This window comes from Scyliorhinus canicula, chromosome 15 (assembly GCF_902713615.1).
Source record: "Scyliorhinus canicula chromosome 15, sScyCan1.1, whole genome shotgun sequence".
Taxonomy (NCBI): domain Eukaryota; kingdom Metazoa; phylum Chordata; class Chondrichthyes; order Carcharhiniformes; family Scyliorhinidae; genus Scyliorhinus; species Scyliorhinus canicula.
Genome location: NC_052160.1, coordinates 119587653 through 119607071, shown reverse-complemented (window position 1 = coordinate 119607071; position 19419 = coordinate 119587653). Strand labels below are relative to the sequence as shown.

The window sequence follows — 19419 nt, the reverse complement described above, 5'->3', positions numbered from 1 at the left end:
CACACATTTGCTGATGGAAGTCTGTGACGGTGGTGGCATCCTCATTTAAGTTAGTCACTGAGTTCTTAAATATGGACCAGTCCACTGTCTCTAAGCAGTCACGTAAGAGCTCATCTGTCTCCTCAGACCAGCACTGCACAACCTTCTTAGCTGGATTCTCCCGCTTGAGTTTCTGCTTGTAAGCCGGGAGAAGGAGCACCGTCTTATGGCCTGATTTCCCAAAATGCGGTCGGGGGATGAAGCGGTAGGCGCCCTTGATTTTTGAGTAGCAGTGGCCAAGAGTGTTGTCGCCCCTGGTGGGACAGGAGATGTGCTGGTGGAATTTTGGCAGTACACTCTTGAGGTTGGCCTTGTTGAAGTCTCCGGCCACAATGAACAAGGCCTCCGGGTGTTCTGTTTCGTAGTTGTTTATCACTGTGTACAGTTCATCCAGTGCCTTCCTCACTTCTGTCTGGGGTGGGATGTAGACCGCTGTGATAATGGTTGAAGTGAACTCACGTGGAAGATAGTATGGGTGGCACTTTATGGTCAGGTATTCCAGGTCTGGGGAGCAGTAGGTCGCCAGGGTCGCCACATCCAAGCACCAGGAGGAGTTGATGAGGAGGCAAACTCCTCCACCCTTCACTTTGCCTGAAGATGCCGTGCAGTCCGCCCGGTGAATAGAGGAGCCGTCAGGTTGTATGGCACAGTCCGGTGAGGCGGAGGTGAGCCATGTCTCTGTGAAACAGAGCACAAAGCAGTCTCTTACTTCCCTCTGAGAGGTAAGTCTGGCGTTAAGTTCATCCATCTTGTTTTCAATCGCTTAGACGTTTGCCAGGGGTATGCTGGGGAGAGGGGTCTTGAAACTGCGTTGCTTCAGTCTAACCTGCAGACCGCCGCATTTCCCTCGCTTCCTCGGTCGGCGGCTGCTGCTGGATCATCTTGGGATCCGATGGGAGACGTCAGCCCTTGTGGAAGGCTGGTGGTTGCGCCTGGCGGGGTCCAGGGCACTGGTGGGGACCAGGGCGCTGGTTACGTTTCCGGGGTTGCGTCTGGCAGGGCCCTGGGCTGGTTGAGATAGAGGGGTTGCTGGGGGTGTGTGTTTGCGATCCGGATGGGTCCCGGCGTTCTGTGGGCGTGGGACTACCTTGCAGCGCGTTCGGGTCCTCGCGCAGAGTCTCCGCCGTTTCTTGGGTCCTGGGTCGTGGGCAGGGGCTTCCTGAGGCAGGTCGGGCTGGGTCCCGGGGTCTGTTCCCTCCCTGGATGCCCCTGGGGTCGGGTCCTGAAGTAGGCACGGTCGGGCCTCCATGTGGATTTTTCTTTCTTCCATCACCAGGTAGGGCGGGTTGCTGGGCGGGACTCTCTGGGTCGGGTCGCTGGGCTTTGTTCCAGAAGCGATTGCATGAAAAAATAGGGCTTAGCTATTTCTAAAAAAAATTTAGTATGAATACAGTATTAAACATTTTAACTTCACACCCAAAAAGAACAACTTACAATTACCCCTTAGCACTACTACTCAATTTCCCATTAAACAACAAGAAGAAAAAACATACAGCTCTCAATCTGGTCAATGGCTTTTCTTGCAGGACCTCTCTCTCTCCCTGATGGAATTCTGTCTGCATCCTTGAAGCTGTCTAAAAAGAAGTTTGAATGTTCTGCTGCATCTTTAGCAGGGATTTGGGACGGCCACTATATTATGTGACCTCACATCAATGTCAAGCCATAGTTCCAAATAAGGGATTGTGGTAATTTAATGAATCGTCTGAAGTCTTCTCCCACCTTTGTTTTTTTTAGGGTGTTTAAAACCTTAGACTTGGCATGGAAAATCTGTGTTTTTAACAATAAAGGTACCAGTGGAGTTTTGTTCATCTCCAGGTTGAAACCACAGGGAGTCAATATCGAAATACAATATATTTCTGCTCTTTGAGAGACAAGATAGTTAAACCCACAAGAACGATTGGTAGCTCTGAGGATCTATCTTAAGTTCCAGATTGAATGACTTATTAAAAATGTAGTCTTTAAAAAATGTTTTCAAAGATTTATAATCGTCATGAATATGTGTCATGACACTTGCTTTAATCGTGCTGCTTTTGTGTCTGAGGTTGTAAGTTCAAGTTCCACATAATCTAGGATGACATTTTAGCATAGCGCTCAGAGAAGGCTGCAACGTTATACAAGTTATCTTTTGAATGAGGCATTAAACTGACAGTCCACATGGCGCTATTTGAACAGTGAATTGTTTTGGTGTTCTGGCTATCATATTACAGTACCAGACCAGACCCCAATTTATGTTAGAAACTGGACAAGACCCCAATAATTTTTTCAATTCATAAAATTGTTAGGAAAATATACTTTGCCCTTGGAATGATTCCACTGATAAAAGGGATCTTTAAAACAATCTTTATTATCTGTTTGGCTGGCGGTCAGCAGCACCGCCCAGAGCTGCAGACTGGCTGTCCGACCTCTCGGAATCTCTCCAAATGGAGAAAATCAAATTCGCCATCCGAGGGTCGGACGACGGCTTCCACAGAACGTGGGAGCCATTCATGCAACTGTTCCGGGACCTGTTTGTGGCCAACGTACAAGAGGAAGAATAGTCGGGTGGCCAAGAATCAGGGGAAAATGGACGGGAATCGGGGGAAGGTAGCCGGGGGGGGGGCTACGGGTTCGTTACGGGGGTTTGATGGCTAGCTAAGGCCCAAAACCAAACTGTAAATAAATGCCAATAAACATGTGCCTCAGCCGTATTGGGGAATGTAAAATATGTATGCCGGCTAAAGGGGGGAGGCCACAGTTATTATTACGAAGATGCTTACCTGTAAATATATATGTTAATTTTTGCGTGTTCTTTTTTTTTTCTCTCTCTCTAACAATTTGTAATTTGTTCAATATAAAACATGAAAACTGAATAAAAAACATTTATAAAAAAAACAATCTTTATTATTAACACAGTATTAACCACATTAATGTCAAAAAAGCTCTACATTTAACAGTTAAACAGTTCTAACAAACAAACAGGGAAACACTTTAACTACTAATTTATACCTTCTTTATCATTACAGGTCAAAAGCTACTTGTAAATAAAATTAGCAAATACAGGGATACTTGCTGTACTCTTGTGTAGTGATTTCTTAGAAAGACTGCTTAGAAAGAGAGAAAGAGAAAGAGACCCTTTCAGGAACAACCTGAAAATCCTTCTGTTTTTGCCAGACTACAAAATCCTATAGCAAAACTGATTGTTATGGACCTGGCTCCTCCCATTTATCAGCTTACTCCCATTATGGTGTTCTATCATCTGCTTAGTTCGTACTGCAAACAATCCCTCATAAATGATCTACTCTCCAGGGAATCTCCAGCAACCAGAACAATGTTCTATTGGACATATCTTTGCAAATAGGTAAATGGTTGGAATTAATGTTAATCCCACTTTTATGACATCTTAATTGCATCTTTTGCAGACACACCACCTGCTTGTATGTTAAATCAAGAGTTAAAAAAATTGCAACAGATGTTTTAATCCAGGCTTCTAATAACATTACTGCAACAGATATATACATATAAAATACCATCTACATAAACGTTGTATATTCATCATAATCATTTACCATTAATTATCATTAATAGAGATCATCTAGTACATTGTGTGACCTTTCTGTGTGGAAATTGATTTCTGTGTTTCTTCAGATTACAACAGTGAGTACAAATACACGTTACTGGTTAAAGGTTCTTTGGGATAACCAGTTGTAACATACATTGATAAAAGATCTTTCTTTCTCTACTCTCATTTAGGTTTCTTATCAATTGAAATGAATAAGCTTTTTACCCTGTTTGGCGAGCACTGACGACATGACACTTACTGAAGGATATGTTTCAACCACTGTCACTTACAGTTTGCACTGGAATGGTTACAGGCTTGAAAAATTGAAGAACATGAATTATTCAGAAATGTGTGGTGCACTTTGTGAGAGTTCACTCACTGAACCTGATAAATGTAGAGTGTTGTAGAGTATGTCCCTATCTGTAGAACTATTAACTGTTGGTGTTTTTCAGAACCATAATATATCACATGTGTATTACGTTTTTTTCTCCTCTTTCACTTACTGCTTCTGGACAACAACACGCACTTGTAGCCCTGGTGGTCTTGATTCATGAATGAACATAAATAGCAAATTAGGTAAATTAATAGCCAAGCTTGACCTTGTCCCTATTTAAATTACACAGACAGATGACAAGCAAGAGTGGAATATTTGGCTGATTTGGACTCCTCACTCCATATGTGTCATCTTTACTAATACCCCCAAGGGAGCTTCTTTCGATTTATTTGACGATAAACAACCTCACGCCCCCCCCCCCCCCCCCCCCCCTCCCAATATGTCTTCCCTTCCTTTTTGGCGATTCTGATTAGAGTAGGATTTCGTGGGTTATCCCCGGTTATCCATTCTCACTTTACGGTGCATTTGGTTCCGATTGTGGCCCCTTGTTATGAAATAAACCAACTTACAGACTATGCTCGCTCATTCCTGCAGCCATGTGGTGTCGCTATTTTCATTTGAATGTGGCCAGCCAATTGGTGAATGTAGGAGCGAGGGCGCAACCTGTCGAAGCAATGCAGTTTGTGAAGAATATAGAAATGTAAATGGAGAGCGAATCCGTGAAACGATACCCTGTGCTAACTGTGATCATGGGCTGTTCAAGCCATTATTGTGGATGGACGCCAGAACATTATTTTCAGCGTGTGTTTGTACTCTTGTTCTTGGTTCCAATCAGACAGCGATGCCGGGCAGCCAGAGAGCCTGGGGGACAATCTGTTCGTACACTTGGTTCCCACGCGGCTGTGTTGAGGGGACTCAACGGATGATCGGAGAGCACATGGAAAAATGTGCAGATGTGAGGATTCCCAGCAGATTCGCCTCCCCTTGGATCGGGGCGGTGGAAAGGACTGGTTTTGCGTTGCTACTTCTGCAAGCACGAATCAGTACAGCAGTACCTGCAAACAGGAGGCTTAAAAACTACATTGCCAATTGATTACAATGTCCCAAATCCCAGGCAAACAGAGCCCTCTGGTCCCAGTTACACGAGGAGTGAAATAGCACATTGCTTGTGCTTTTATGTAACTTCCTGTATTGAGATAAATCCAGGCGGCACACTTGCTTATAGGATTTGACAATTTAAGTGACCGCGTGGGACTGAATGTTCATGCTTCTGTGTGCATCGATCACACAGTGGTAACTGAACACTGAGGAACTCCCAATGCGCGTGAGACTTAAAATGATTACAACATTTGGCTGTATTTAAAATATACCCCGCCACAGCATCACATCACTCGCAACTGCTCTGTGTCCAACAACAACATGAATGCCTTTCTTGACATTCTTGTGTTAACCTGACATTGATAATGTTGATTCCCGGGGCATTGCAGTCAAAGTAGGTAATGCACAGAATGCAGTTCTGCCCCATTGCACTTTTGAGCAATTGATTGCTGACGGATTTGATCATCTTGCCGCACAAACCTCAAATGAAAACATGAATCATCTCTTGTTTCACCAAGATCACGTCCTCAGCTGCTGCGGAATCGACTGGAATCGTTTTTTTTTAATTGAAACCGAGATTGTGAATAAGCAATATCCGGCTCACAAACTCATTCAGTTCAGGGTCGATGGGACAACGTGGGGGTGAATGAAATTAAATGAAATCGAAGTAGGAAGTGCAGCAGCTCACATGACACAGTGGAAAAGCACTCCACGGGCTAACCTGTGTGGGTTCAGTCTATCGGCGAGTTAGTCCGTAAGGACTCCACCTTTAGTCCTCCAACTGCGGTCGTCAACCGAGAGGCAATTTGAAGTGGGTGGGGAGCTTCTTCTGCTATAGGTCTTACCAATAAATGCCCGAATGAACAATTTCAAACTGTTGTGGAATAAACACAGGGACCATGTAGTACACAACGTATATACCACAAGAGGAATAAAGTTGATTCCGTATGGTAAACATCACAATCAGACCAAATCGGTGTTTGATAGATACTGACCTCCGTTAGGGATAACTGCTCTCATATTCAGCTGGTTTGTGAAGCCAAAGTTTTTAACCGGACATAATGTGGATGATCGGCATATGAATAATAGGACGCAATAACATGCGAATAACATGACATAATAACATGTGAATAACAGGGCACAATGACATGTGAATAACAGGACACAATGACATGTGAATAACAGGGCACAATGACATGTGAATAACAGGACACAATGACATGCGAATAACTGGACACAATGACATGTGAATAACAGGACACAATGACATGTGAATAACAGGACACAATGACATGTGAATAACAGGACACAATGACATGTGAATAACTGGTCACTTCGGGCACAGGACTAGCTTAAAGCAACTTCCCAAACATTGGCACAAAGTGCACAGCTGGTTAAGCTGGATAAGTGAGATTTAATAAAGCGTATTTCAGTTTATTTTCGTAGTTGGGTAATCAAAAAATAACACGTTGAAATGCCCACTGTAATCTGCGAGAATTCAAGTTAGGATGACTCTTTTAGATCAGCCGCGAGTGTTTTTTCCCTATTGGTTTACGCGATGTGAGCGTGGCTGGCTAGGCCAGCGTTTATTGCCCAACCCTAATTGCCCCTTGAGAAGGTGCCTCTTGAACCGCTGCACCCCATGAGGTGCAGGAACACCCATACTGCTGTTAGGGAGGGAGTTCCAGGACCTCTGACCCAGCGACAGGGAAGGGATAGGGACAGAGTTCCAAGTCGGGATAGTATATTATCATCACCGCAAAGCAGTGGTTCTCTGCGTAAACTAAGATTGCAACATAAAATATTTAAATACTTGGAAATTATTTGGGGGTGGATTGGGTGTATAATCTTCTAATTCGGGAGACACAGCACATAAGGAGCTGTGCCGTAGGATACTTTCCTCAAAACCTGGAGCTGAAATTCACCCTTATCTCTACAGTCGTGTCCAGTGAGAGTACTTGCAGCTCTAGCCAACTTCGCAGAGCCGGTCAGACTGAGACTCCAGCAGGAGCTGGTCGCTCTCTCGGCTGCTATCGGCTGGCAGGACAGCATCCATCTCTCGCCACACCCTGCTCGACTGGTTGACAATTAATTACCTGCTCCGCCAGCTTTATCTGGGCTCTCCTCATTTTCTTCTGCCTGCCTCCCAGCCACATTGTCCCGGTAGATGGTGCTCGCCTTTAGCAGGTGCCACCAGCCTGTACACCGGGGAACCTTTACCCTCCCCTATCCATGGGAGGCACAGCGAGCACCGGTCAGAAAACGTGGCCAATCTGTCACCGAGCATTGGAAACAAAGGAGATCAGAGGGCTCCGGCTCCCAGCCTCATGCAAGTTAGAGCTCCAGAACCACATAGTATCTGAATCGCAATTCACTGCCTATCCTGCTGATTAAAACAATACACCGTTCAAACATGTCTCAAATATTCCAATTTAACATAAATACAATGATAAAAGAGCCACTTAATTCACAGTCTCAGACAGTGTCGGACACAGAATCATATCAAGCTCATTGCTTTAATAAATTGGGCAGAAAGTTCACAACAGGATGGTCGTTAATATTTTCTTTTTTTTAAATTGCTTTCCGAGGGCAACCCAGGTTACAAAAGAAACTCGTTTTTAAAAAAGTTTTTGAACCACCGATCTGGAAAAGATCTGATTTAACATTGACACCAGGGCTGGGAGGGGGAGAGAGAGAGACTTTATTGTGTTTAACTGATCAGTTCCTCTGTCCGCGCTTTGTTGCCTAAGAACGCGCGCGTTACCTCCTTATCCGCAGCTCTATCAATGCATTTAGAGAGAAGTTACCGGAGTAACCTGTTTGTGGACAAACCCCAATCCTGGGGTGGGAATGCCAAACGCTCGGGGTTTCCTTGCTTTGCAAATGGGTCTCAGTTGGCTGACACGCTGCAGTAACACTTGTTAGTCGGGAACACAATCCCTCCCCACCCCCCCAAAAAAAAACCTCCTCAAAGTGTCTGTGATACAAAACGACAACAACAATTTAAAAAATGCTCAAAAAATGGATTATTTTGTGTCTTCCTCCCGGGGGAGGATTGGACAGCAGAGCCCAGAGCAATATTCAGGAAGGACGTTGCCCTTTTAAGCCTTGTCTGTGTCCCTCTCTCCTCCGGCTGGAGTTGCCTTGTTGTGAGCAGGTTTATGTTAATTTACACCCCCCCCCCCCCCCCCCGGGCAGGGCGCAGACGGAGCCATTTTGTGCGATCGCTTCACACACAAGCGGCCGGGGGTGCAAAGTGCTGGCTGCTGGGGATGGGGGTGAGCTCCGGTGTGACCGTGTGCCGGCCCTGAGACACTCTCCACAGCGGTGCAGGAGGGGTGCTGGGGAGGGGCAGGGCCGGCGGCTAGAGAATGGAGGAGCGCGGCGGCTAAAGGGAAGCAGCGAGAGGAGGGAAGTTTTGGATGGAGCAGCAGCGGAGATGGGACAGCGTTAAGACTGGCTCCAGGATGGAAGTGGCTGCACTGACTCTGGTGAGCTGCTTACTGTTTCACACCCCTCTGCTGGACTGCCACAGTGTCCACCTCTCGGAACAGTCAAAAGCAGGCACCTTGGTGGCGGATCTGGCCCCAGAGGATTCCTGTGTGATCCGGTGGATTTCCACGCCGAAATTGATCAGGAGCTATTTGGATATTGACTGGGCTGCGGGGACAGTCCGGATTTCGCAGCGCCTGAACTGCAGATACTTGCCCAGTAACCCATTCAGCATTAACCTGAGCAGACAGTGTCCCAGGGCAGGGCAGCCGCACTCCCTCCCCTGGCGCCTGGATGTCCACCTGCACGGCCGCAACTGTTCCAGCAAGTGGCGGCGGGCGGCAGGAGGGCTCAGCAGCGGCCACCTGGAGGTGCTGAGCGCCTTGCGGAGCCAGCCCGGGCTAACCTCAGCCTGCATCCCGGCCGGAGAGCCGCTGCTGGACCTGGGGGAGCTGCTGGCCGCCTCTGGGCGCCGCTGCCAGCCCCTGGGCTGTCAGCTAGAGGCTGCCAACCGCTTTGTCCTCTCCCGGGACGGCTACCTCTCCAGCCGGGACAGGCTGTGCCTGGAGCCGGGCGTCTCCATCCCAGTGCGGGTCCACTGTCGGGGCTGCTCACCCACCAAGTCCCGGGGCGGGAAGGCACAAGGCGGCACCCTGGCTGATTTCAGGATTGATTTCCAATTGGCCACGGAGGCTGCAAGAGAAAGTGGCTTCAAACCATTAGCACTCAGCGGGGATGGAGCCGGGGATAGAAGGCGGAAGAAGAGAAACGTGAATACTGGACCTCAGTTTCAACCACCCATTTACCAAGTGTCGGTGGCAGAGAACAGGCCGCCCGGGACCAGGGTGATCACCGTTAGGGCAGTGGACCCTGACGAAGGGGAGGCGGGCAGGGTGCAGTACTCCATGGACGCCCTGTTTGACAGCAGGTCCAACAGCCTGTTTGTCATGGAGCCCGACACTGGGGTGGTGAGCACCTCCGAGACCCTGGACCGGGAGACGAAGGACACCCATGTGTTCAGGGTGACCGCCCTGGACCACGGCCACCCCAGGCGCTCAGCCATGGCCACCCTCACGGTGACCGTCAGCGACACCAACGACCACGACCCGCTCTTTGAGCAGCAGGAGTACAAGGAGAGTGTGCGGGAGAACCTGGAGATTGGCTACGAGGTGCTGACAGTCAGGGCGACCGATGGAGACGCCCCGCCGAATGCCAACATCCTGTATCAGATCCTCAACAACGCAGGGGAGAACGCGGTGTTCGAGATTGACCACCGGTCTGGGGTGCTGAGGACCCGAGGACCGGTGGATAGAGAGAGTGTGGAGTCCTATCAGTTATTGGTGGAGGCTAACGACCAAGGGAGAAACCCAGGTCCCCGGAGCTCCACTGCCACCGTGCACATCACGGTGGAGGATGACAATGACAACAGCCCTCAATTCAGCGAGAAACGGTATGTGATCCAGGTTCTGGAGGACCTCGCCCCCAACACACAGGTTCTGCAGGTCACAGCTTCCGATAGAGACAAGGGCAACAATGCCCTGGTGCATTACAGCATCATGAGCGGCAATACCCGTGGGCAGTTCTACATAGATGCCCAAAGTGGGGTCATTGACGTGGTGAGCCAGTTGGACTACGAGATGAACAAAGAGTACACCCTGAGGATCAGAGCGCAGGATGGCGGGAGACCCCCATTGTCAAACATCACTGGCTTAGTGACAGTGCAAGTGGTCGATGTGAATGACAACGCGCCCATATTTGTCAGCACCCCTTTCCAGTCCACGGTTCTGGAGAACGTGCCAATCGGTTACTCCATCATCCACGTCCAAGCAATCGACGCTGACTCGGGGAACAATTCTCGTTTGGAATACAGATTAATAGAAACGCCTCCGGATTTCCCCTTCTCCATCAATAACAACACTGGCTGGATTGTGGTTGCTTCAGAACTGGACAGGGAGACGACAGATTTTTACAATTTCGCTGTGGAAGCCCATGATCAGGGATCACCTCCAATGTCATCCTCAGCCAGGGTCAGCATCACTGTGCTGGATGTGAATGATAATAACCCTGAATTCAGCCAGAAGGTATATCAGATAAGACTGAATGAAGATGCAGCTGTTGGCTCCAGTGTGGTAACTGTGTTGGCAATAGACAGGGATGTCAACAGTGTTGTTACATATCAGATTTCTAGTGGCAATACCCGAAACCGCTTTGCAATAACCAGCCAAAGTGGAGGTGGTCGGATAACCTTGGCTTTACCACTGGATTACAAATTGGAGAGACAGTACATACTAACAGTAACAGCCAGTGATGGGACACGATTTGACACCGTCCAGGTCTTAATTAATGTTACAGATGCAAACACACACAGGCCAGTATTCCAGAGTTCCCATTACACAGTGAATATCAACGAAGACAAACCTGTTGGCACAACAGTAGTGATCATCAGTGCAACTGATGAAGATACTGGTGAAAATGCCAGAATTACTTATTTCATGGAAGATAGCATACCCCAGTTTAAAATTGAACCTGACTCGGGTGCGGTTACAACATTAATGGAGCTCGACTATGAAGATCAAGTATCATTCACTTTGGCAATTACTGCAAAAGACAACGGGATCCCGCAAAAGTCCGACACCACATATCTCGAAATTCTAGTGAACGATGTAAATGACAATCCCCCTCAGTTCCTAAGGGACCATTATCAAGGGTCAGTTTATGAAAATGTCCCAACATTTACAAGTGTCCTCCAGGTATCTGCCACTGACCGTGATTCAGGATTGAATGGCAGAGTATTTTACACTTTCCAAGGTGGGGATGATGGAGATGGGGACTTCATCATCGAGACCACGTCAGGTATAGTTAGAACCTTACGCAGGCTCGATAGAGAGAACGTTCAGATTTACAATCTGAAGGCATTCGCAATGGATAAAGGCATTCCCTCAATGAGGACCCCCCTAGACATCCAAGTTGCGGTGTTGGATGTTAATGACAACCCTCCAGTGTTTGAAAAGGACGAGTTTGATATCTTTGTGAATGAAAACAGTCCGATAGGATTAGTGGTGGCCCGGATCACTGCCACTGACCCAGACGAAGGTACAAATGCACAGATCATGTATCAGATTGTGGAGGGGAATATTCCCGAAGTTTTCCAGCTGGATATTTTTTCTGGCGAGTTGACAGCTCTGATGGATTTGGATTACGAAACTAAACCAGAATATGTTATTGTCGTTCAAGCTACATCAGCTCCTCTCGTCAGCAGAGCAACAGTTCATATCCGTCTATTGGATAAAAATGACAATCTCCCTGTGCTGAAGAATTTTAAGATCATCTTCAATAACTACGTCACTAATAAATCTAGCAGTTTTCCTACCGGGGTAATTGGCAGAATTCCAGCTCACGACCCCGATATCTCTGATACTCTTTCTTACAGCTTTGACCATGGAAACGAATTAAATCTAGTCCTTCTCAATCAAACAACAGGGGAATTAAGTTTGAGTCATGCCCTGGACAACAACAGGCCACTTGAAGCAACCATGAGGGTTTCGGTGTCAGGTAAGGTGACTTGCAGTTTATCTTTGCTTGACCTGGGTCAAGGCTATAACACATATGTTTGCAAACTTCCATGACAAACAATGCATGAAAGAGTGTCAGAAAACAAACATGGTTATCTTTTGTTGCTTCTTGCTTTCCTATAGTTTTCAATAGGATAAAAAAAAGTAAAACCTGCAGAGTGGAGAAAGGGCTTCGAATTACAAAATGCAATTTCAATGTGTTTGAAACAGTGCACATATGTGAAATTAGAAAGCTGACTGGCCTTGTTATCAAAGTTTCTCTTTCTGTTCAGGCTATTTTTGTGAACCGTACTGTGGTTGGTGTAGCACATGACTCCCTCACCTTAAGATCAGACAGGGTGGGGCAGCACGGTGGCGCAGTGGGTTAGCCCTGCGGTCTCACGGTGCCGAGGTCCCAGGTTCGATCCTGGCTCTGGGTCACTGTCCGTGTGGAGTTTGCACATTCTCCCCGTGTTTGCGTGGGTTTCGCCCCCACAACCCAAAGATGTGTAGGCTAGGTGGATTGGCCACGCTAAATTGCCCCTTAATTGGAAAAAATGAATTGGGTACTCTAAATTTATATTTTAAAAAAAAAGATCAGACAGGGTTCGTGAGAGGGAGGCAGCTCTTTTCAAACATTAGAAGGGTATTGAACCTTGTTATGGCACCGGCAGAGGGGAAGGAAACAGAGGTGGTTGTGCATTGGACGCTGAGAAGGCGTTTGACCGGATAGAATGGGGGTACTTGATGGCAGTTCTGGAGCGGTTTGGGATTGGACCAAGATTTGTGAACTGGGTAAAGCTACTATATAAGGAGCCGAAGGCGAGTGTCCGCACAAATAACATCAGCTCAAGATACTTTTCTCTCCACCGTGGGACTAGGCAGGGATGTCCTATGTCCCCCGTGCTGTTTGCACTCGCAATTTGCATTAAGAAGTTCGGGGGTATGGAAAGGAACAGGGCCGGGGGGGGTGGGGGGGGATAGAGCATAGGGTGTCCTTATATGCCGATGACTTGCTGTTATACGTGTCGGAACCGTGTGTGTCGATAGGGGGAATATTGGAGCTGCTTCGAGTGTTTGGCTCTTTCTCAGGGTACAAACTAAATCTAGACAAGAGTGAGTATTTTATGGTGTCTCGGCCGGGGGTGGGGGCAGGGGTGCCATTCCGTAGGGCAGAGACTTACTTTAGGTACCTGGGGGTGCAGGTTGCCCAGGAGTGGGGGGGGGGGGGGGGACTTCGCAGGTACAACAGTTCTAGTTTGGTGGGGAGCGTGAAAGCTGATCTGGCAAGGTGGGATGGACTCCCTCTGTCACTGGCAGGTCGGGTATAGGCGGTTAATATGAACGTGTTGCCGCGATTTCTGTTTATTTTTCAATGCCTGCCGATTTTCCTGCCAAAGGCTTTTTTCAGAGAGATTGAGGGAAGGATTATTTAGTTCATATGGGGAGGGAAGGTGGCCAGAGTTAGAAAGGTGCTGCTAGAGAGGGGAAGGCAGGCAGGGGGTTTGGGTCTTCCAAACTCAAGTATTACAACTGGGTGGCAAATGTGTAGAAGGTGCGGAGCTGGGTCAGAGGGGTTGATTCTCAGTGGGTCAGGAGAGTTTGTGCAGGGGGTTGGGATTGAAAGCACTCGCAACAGCGCCGCTCCCGATAGCCCCGGGGAAATACTCAGGGAGTCCGGTAATAGCTTCATTGAGAATTTGGAGGCAATTTCGCCGACATTTCGGGTTGTGGGGCAGGGTCAAGGGAAATGCCGATTCAGGGGAACTACAGATTCCAGGGTGGTAGGATGGAAATTTTCGGGAATGGGAGGAGAAGGGGATTAAGACACTAAAATATTTGTTTCTTAGGAGTCCGTTTGCAGGATTGAAGGAGCTGGAAGCGAAGTATGGGCTGGAGCAGGGGGAAATGTTTAGATATATGCAGGTTTGTGATTTTGCCGGAAAGGAGATACAGAGCTTCCCGGTGGAGCCGGCCTCCACATTGCTGGAGGAGGTGCTGACGACAGGGGGACTGGAGAAGGGTGTTGCGTCAGTGGTTTACGGAGCTATCTTGGAAGAGGAGAAGGCACCACTGGAAGGGATCAAAGCAAAGTGGGATTTTTCTAATTTAAGGGTAATTTCTAAAGTGGTGCACGTAAAACTGGACCCGGGACCCCGGGAGGCCATATTTGGGGTGTCGGACCAGCCAGGGTTGGAAAAGGGTGCGGAGGCAGATTTTGTAGCCTTCGCCTCGTTGATCGCCTAAAGGTGGATCTTGATAGGTTGGAGAGCAACCTCTCCACCCTGTGCCTTGGCGTGGTGGGGGGACCTGTTGGAATTCTTGACTCTTGAGAAGGTTAAGTTTGAATTGAGGGGAAGGATGCAGGGGTTCTACAATTCATGGGCATTATTCATTGTGCACTTTCAAGAACTAGATAACATCGAACATTAGTTGGGGCGTGTGGGTGGGAGGGTTGGGGGGAGGAGGGCTGTGTGTGTTAATGGCGACTATGGGTGATCCCTAATTCGTTTTTGTCATTTGTTTGTGTGAACATGCAGGCTAATGTTTGGGGTTTGGTGGGAGGGTGGGATCGTTGTTATTGATATGGGGATTGACACATTTGTTACTGATTATTGTTTATTGTTGGTGGGTGTAAATTTGGGAAAAATGTGAAAAAGGAGGAGAATAAACAAATATTTAAAAATAAATAAATAAATAAATGACACCCTCATCTTAAATCATTATGCCTGATGCAACATTTACCTATTCCTGAATTTTAAGAAAGTTATGATTTTTCAACAAGTTTTATTTATTTACTTATGTTTCGTTTGCTTACATTCTGCATTCTACCCATGGCTGTCATCGTCTGGAAGCCTGTACAGCCCACGGTTTGTTAAGTAATTGTCATCTGAGCCATTCTGCTCAAACTGAAGTCTAGTTTTAACTCATTATGGTGAGCAAGGAATACTATCGAAAATATGTGTTTGTACACTATTTGTTCCATCCTGTGCATTAATCCAAAATGATCCTTAAATGATGCCAAACATTGAAGCAGATGCTCCTCGCATGAAATTATCACATTGTTGTTCGTGCAAATTAATGGGAATTTCCTGGAGGGATCAAATTATTAAAACGACTACTGTGGGCAAGATCTTCGGGAATTCATTATAGTAGATTTTACTGGTTGCATTTTGTGCGCCAACAGAAAAACAATATTGTGATTAAATGGAGGACTTCAATTTTTGAACTGTTGAATATATTACAATAATACAGTGCGGATTAGAAATCAAAACATAGATTCACTAATGTATCCCCCCTCTCTCTCTCTCTACATATATATATATCTGTGATTTTAACCAATAGTATATTTAATATGATACATAATACATAGAATGTACAGTGCAGAAGGAGGCCATTCAGCCCATCAAGTCTACACCAGTGCCTGACAGAGCACCCTACCTAAGCCCACACCTCCATTCTATCCCCATAACCCAGCAACCCCACCAAACATTTTGGACACTATGGGGCAATTTAGCATGACCAATCCACCTAACCTGCACATCTTTAGACTGTGGGAGAAAAGTGGAGCACCCGGAGGAAACCCACGCAGACACGGGGAGAACGAGCAGACTCTGCACAGACAGTGGCCCAAGTCGGGAATCGAACCTGGGTCCCTGGCACTGTGAAGCAACTGTGCTAACCACTGTGCTACTGTGCGCCCCAATATACAAATTGTTATCACATTTTTATCACTTTAACCTTAATCATTCTCCCAAAATATTGCAACTTTTCATTTATTTCTGTTTAATTATGCCCTCTTGTTTTTCTCTCATGTTTCTGCCTCTGGCATGTCGAGTGTTGTCACTAGGACCTCAGTAAAGTATTTGTGCCAGTGTGACATTTTCTCATTAATACCATCTGAGTTCTACTTTTAAAAACGCATACAACGAAGGGATTTGTCTTTCTATACTGGAGTTGGCTGCGAGATTATCTTTTGATGTGAATGATGCTATGGTGAATTACTTTATTACAGGTCAATCACTGATAGTACTTTTGAGTTGATGAACTCAGCGCATCACACATGATGCGTATTGGTGAAACCTTAACCTGTATTGGTAGTTACACCATAACTTGAGTGACAAGATTGTACAGACTTTATTATCTTGTCATTGTCATGCCAAAGACACTCTTTCAGATCATTTTTAAATATACAATCATTATTTCAATCAATTTCTTTTTTTGTTTTTAAAGAGCGAAACTATCTCGCACACACAAGACCAATAGCTGCTTTTTGTAGAGACAATTAAAATAATAATTAATGTGTGGATTTTAATTCATCACAGTTGCTCACAAGGTTATGTGCTTCTGTGGAGTTCTATTATTTCCTACTAACACAAATTCATTATTACGCACATTAAAGCAAAGCTGTCTTTCCTCTGAAATGCAACGTTTTTTGTTACTACAGTAGGAGGTTGTGTTGTAATTTCTCCTGACCAAACAATTGTGACACAATTTCATGTGACACAACGTTTTCATGTGAAACATGAGAATTTGCTTTCGGAATTCGTTAACTGCAATCTGTAAATTCAGATAATTTCAAAGAGTGAAAAAGGAAAACATAATTTGACGTTAATATACCATGCCTCATTTCCATGCTGCATGTCTGTATAGTTGGAGTCTATGATGATTGTGCTCTGATCAGTTTGTGTTCTCATCAGTTTGAGGTTTCACGCAAGGATCTTGCTTGTTTATCACTCACTGATGATCATTCAATAAGGTATTGTAACCCATTGTTTCAACCTTTTATTGGCACTTATTGTTGTTGGCGCCATATTAGAAATAATGCACTGTGACTTAACCATTAATTAATCCTTAATGATTGTCAGTATAGCATATTTACATGACTAAACCAATAGGGTGCATCCACTAAAACTTTGCATATGTTGCAATTCAGTTCATTCTAGTTTATAATTGATTTTTCCACCGAAATATCTGGGCAAATGCAGCTTCAAAAGATAAAAAAACTACCCCAATTTTGAATTTTTCCATTAAAATTATTGTAATGAAAGTTACCACTGTCTTGGCTAATTGAAGATCCTTGTTCTCAAGTGTTTTTAAGCTCATTAACTGAGACAATAGGAGTTATGCTTCTAAAGTCCTTGCATTTGCAGTTACACCAACATGGAAGCCATTTGTTGGGCAGGAAACATTTATGCCCCTAAAATTCATTACATGGAAAATTGTCCCAAAAAAACATTCCTGCCGTTCTAATCTCTGACTGTCGACAGATTATGATAATAAATTGAGCTATCTATGAACCATTGCTACTTTTGACAAGTGGATTTATATAATAAATGTAGCTTAACAATCAGTACTAGGTCAGAAAAGAATCTCGGCAGTGAGCTCTGTATATCACTAGACTCTGTCAGGTACCAGTTGATCACGCACAAGTGATAATGTGACTAAGCATTTTGAAACTTTAGTTCTTTTTTAAAGTGAACGATTTGATCCTTATCAGAACTTTTAATTAAGGCCATAATAGGAACAGCAGTAAGCCGTTCAACCCCTCAAGCCTGCTCCGCCATTCAATTGGATCACGACTGAGCTGACATTCCTCACGTCCACTTTCCCACCCTTTTCCCATAACCCTTGATCTCCTCACTGATCAAGAATTCATCTATCTCAGCCTTAAATATAACAGGGGCCAGAATTCTCCAATAGTCGGGATTCTCTTTTCCCGCTGACAGCTCACTCCCGCCCGTGGGTTTCCCAGCGACGTGGGGTGGCTTCAATGAGAAATCCCATTGACAAGCGGCAGGAAGAGAAAATCCTGCTGCCAGCGAATGGCGCTCCGCCGAGTGACGAGAGACTGGGGGATCGGAGAATCCGGCCCAAGGACTCTGCCCCCACAGCTCTCTGTGCAAGAAGTTCCAAAAACTCACAATCCTCTGAGAGAAAAAAAACTCTTTATCCCAGTCTTAAATTGGCACCCGTTTATTCTGAGACTATGCCCTCTGGTCCTAGACTCCCCCATGAGGGGAAACAACTTCTCAGCACTTACCCTGTCAAGCCCCTTAAGAATCCTACAAGTTTCAATGAGATATTTTAAAAATAGATCCTAAAGATAGGTGTGCTATACATTGTAATTGAATCTGATCAATTGCCATACAGCCGTATCAGCCATTGATTTGTTATGCAATGCCGTCAAAAACAATATATTGATTTATATCCTAAAACTGTGATGTCACTGCATGCTTCCTTTCAATTTTACCATTTATAAAATCTCAGGGAAAGTGAAGTTGTACGCTTGTCCAACTGTAATTGTGCTTTCCTGGCAGTGTAGGCGATGCATCTTGATCCAGTTCAGTCCTGCTCTCTATAACCTCACTTGACCTGTATTTGGTCTTAATTCCTTCCTACATATCAGCTGATTCCACCCAAAACTGCATTATCCAGATGTGATGGGTACCCAGGAAGATGTGGCTTGTCCTATTAGCTTCTAGGTTTAATATCATTCTCATCAGATAAAGGAGCCAATGTCAGTATATCATCAGAATAATTATAAGAAGCGCTATGCACTATTGCATTGTAGTTGATAGTTTCAAAGAACTTACATTGCAAAATCAGCGCGGTACAACACAATCATATCTACATAGATAATCCTTCTGGAAAACTTAATTCTAAGTTTATAGCATGTACCATCAGCTTTTCATTTGAACAATCTTATAAAGTACCAAATATCCTTTTCCAATCGTTGAAAACATGGAGAGCTAGGCTTCGTAAGGAAGTTGGTGCCTGACTTCAATTTGCTTACCCATTTCCTGGATATAGCAAAATAACCTGCAAAAGGCCCATTGAGACCTAGCTAAATATTTCAACCACGGTATATTGTACAATTTTATTTCAAATTTGAAATGCTCCAGATTAAACATACCTTCTGGTTTTCTCAAAAGAGGATTCTTAGAAGTATACCAGCACTGTTAGTGGTGCAGGCACATTTCTCTCTTCCAACCTCCTCCGTCGGGCAGCAGATACAAAGGAAATACACGTACTACCAGGTTCAAAAACTGCTTCTTCCCTGCTTTTACCAGACTCCTGAATGACCCTCTTGCAGACTGCATTGATCTCTTCACATATCTTCTCTAATGAGTAGTACTACACTCCGTATGTTTACTCGATGCCTGTGCCTATGTATTTACATTGTGCATTTATCGTATGTCCTATGTTTTTTTCATGAATGGAACGTTCTGTCTGGACTGTACGCAGAACAATACTTTTCACTGTACCTCGGTACGCGTGGCAATAAATCAAATCCAAATGTCTTATTTCCAGGCACAAAATGCAACCTTCACATGGAAATATTTTAGCAGTTAGTACTGAAAATA

General features: G+C 45.4%; 1 protein-coding gene across 4 annotated transcripts in view; it reads left to right on the top strand.

Annotated features, from left to right (window-relative positions):
• The first annotated feature begins 8242 nt into the window (after positions 1-8242).
• Positions 8243-19419, top strand: part of celsr2 (cadherin, EGF LAG seven-pass G-type receptor 2) — a 363231-nt gene continuing 352054 nt past the window's right edge. For all 4 annotated transcript variants that reach the window (XM_038819553.1, XM_038819551.1, XM_038819549.1 and 1 more), the window contains exon 1: positions 8243-12053. In XM_038819553.1, coding sequence (XP_038675481.1) covers positions 8432-12053 — 3622 coding nt within the window. In that variant the 5' untranslated portion in view covers positions 8243-8431. The remainder of the gene's footprint in view (positions 12054-19419) is intronic.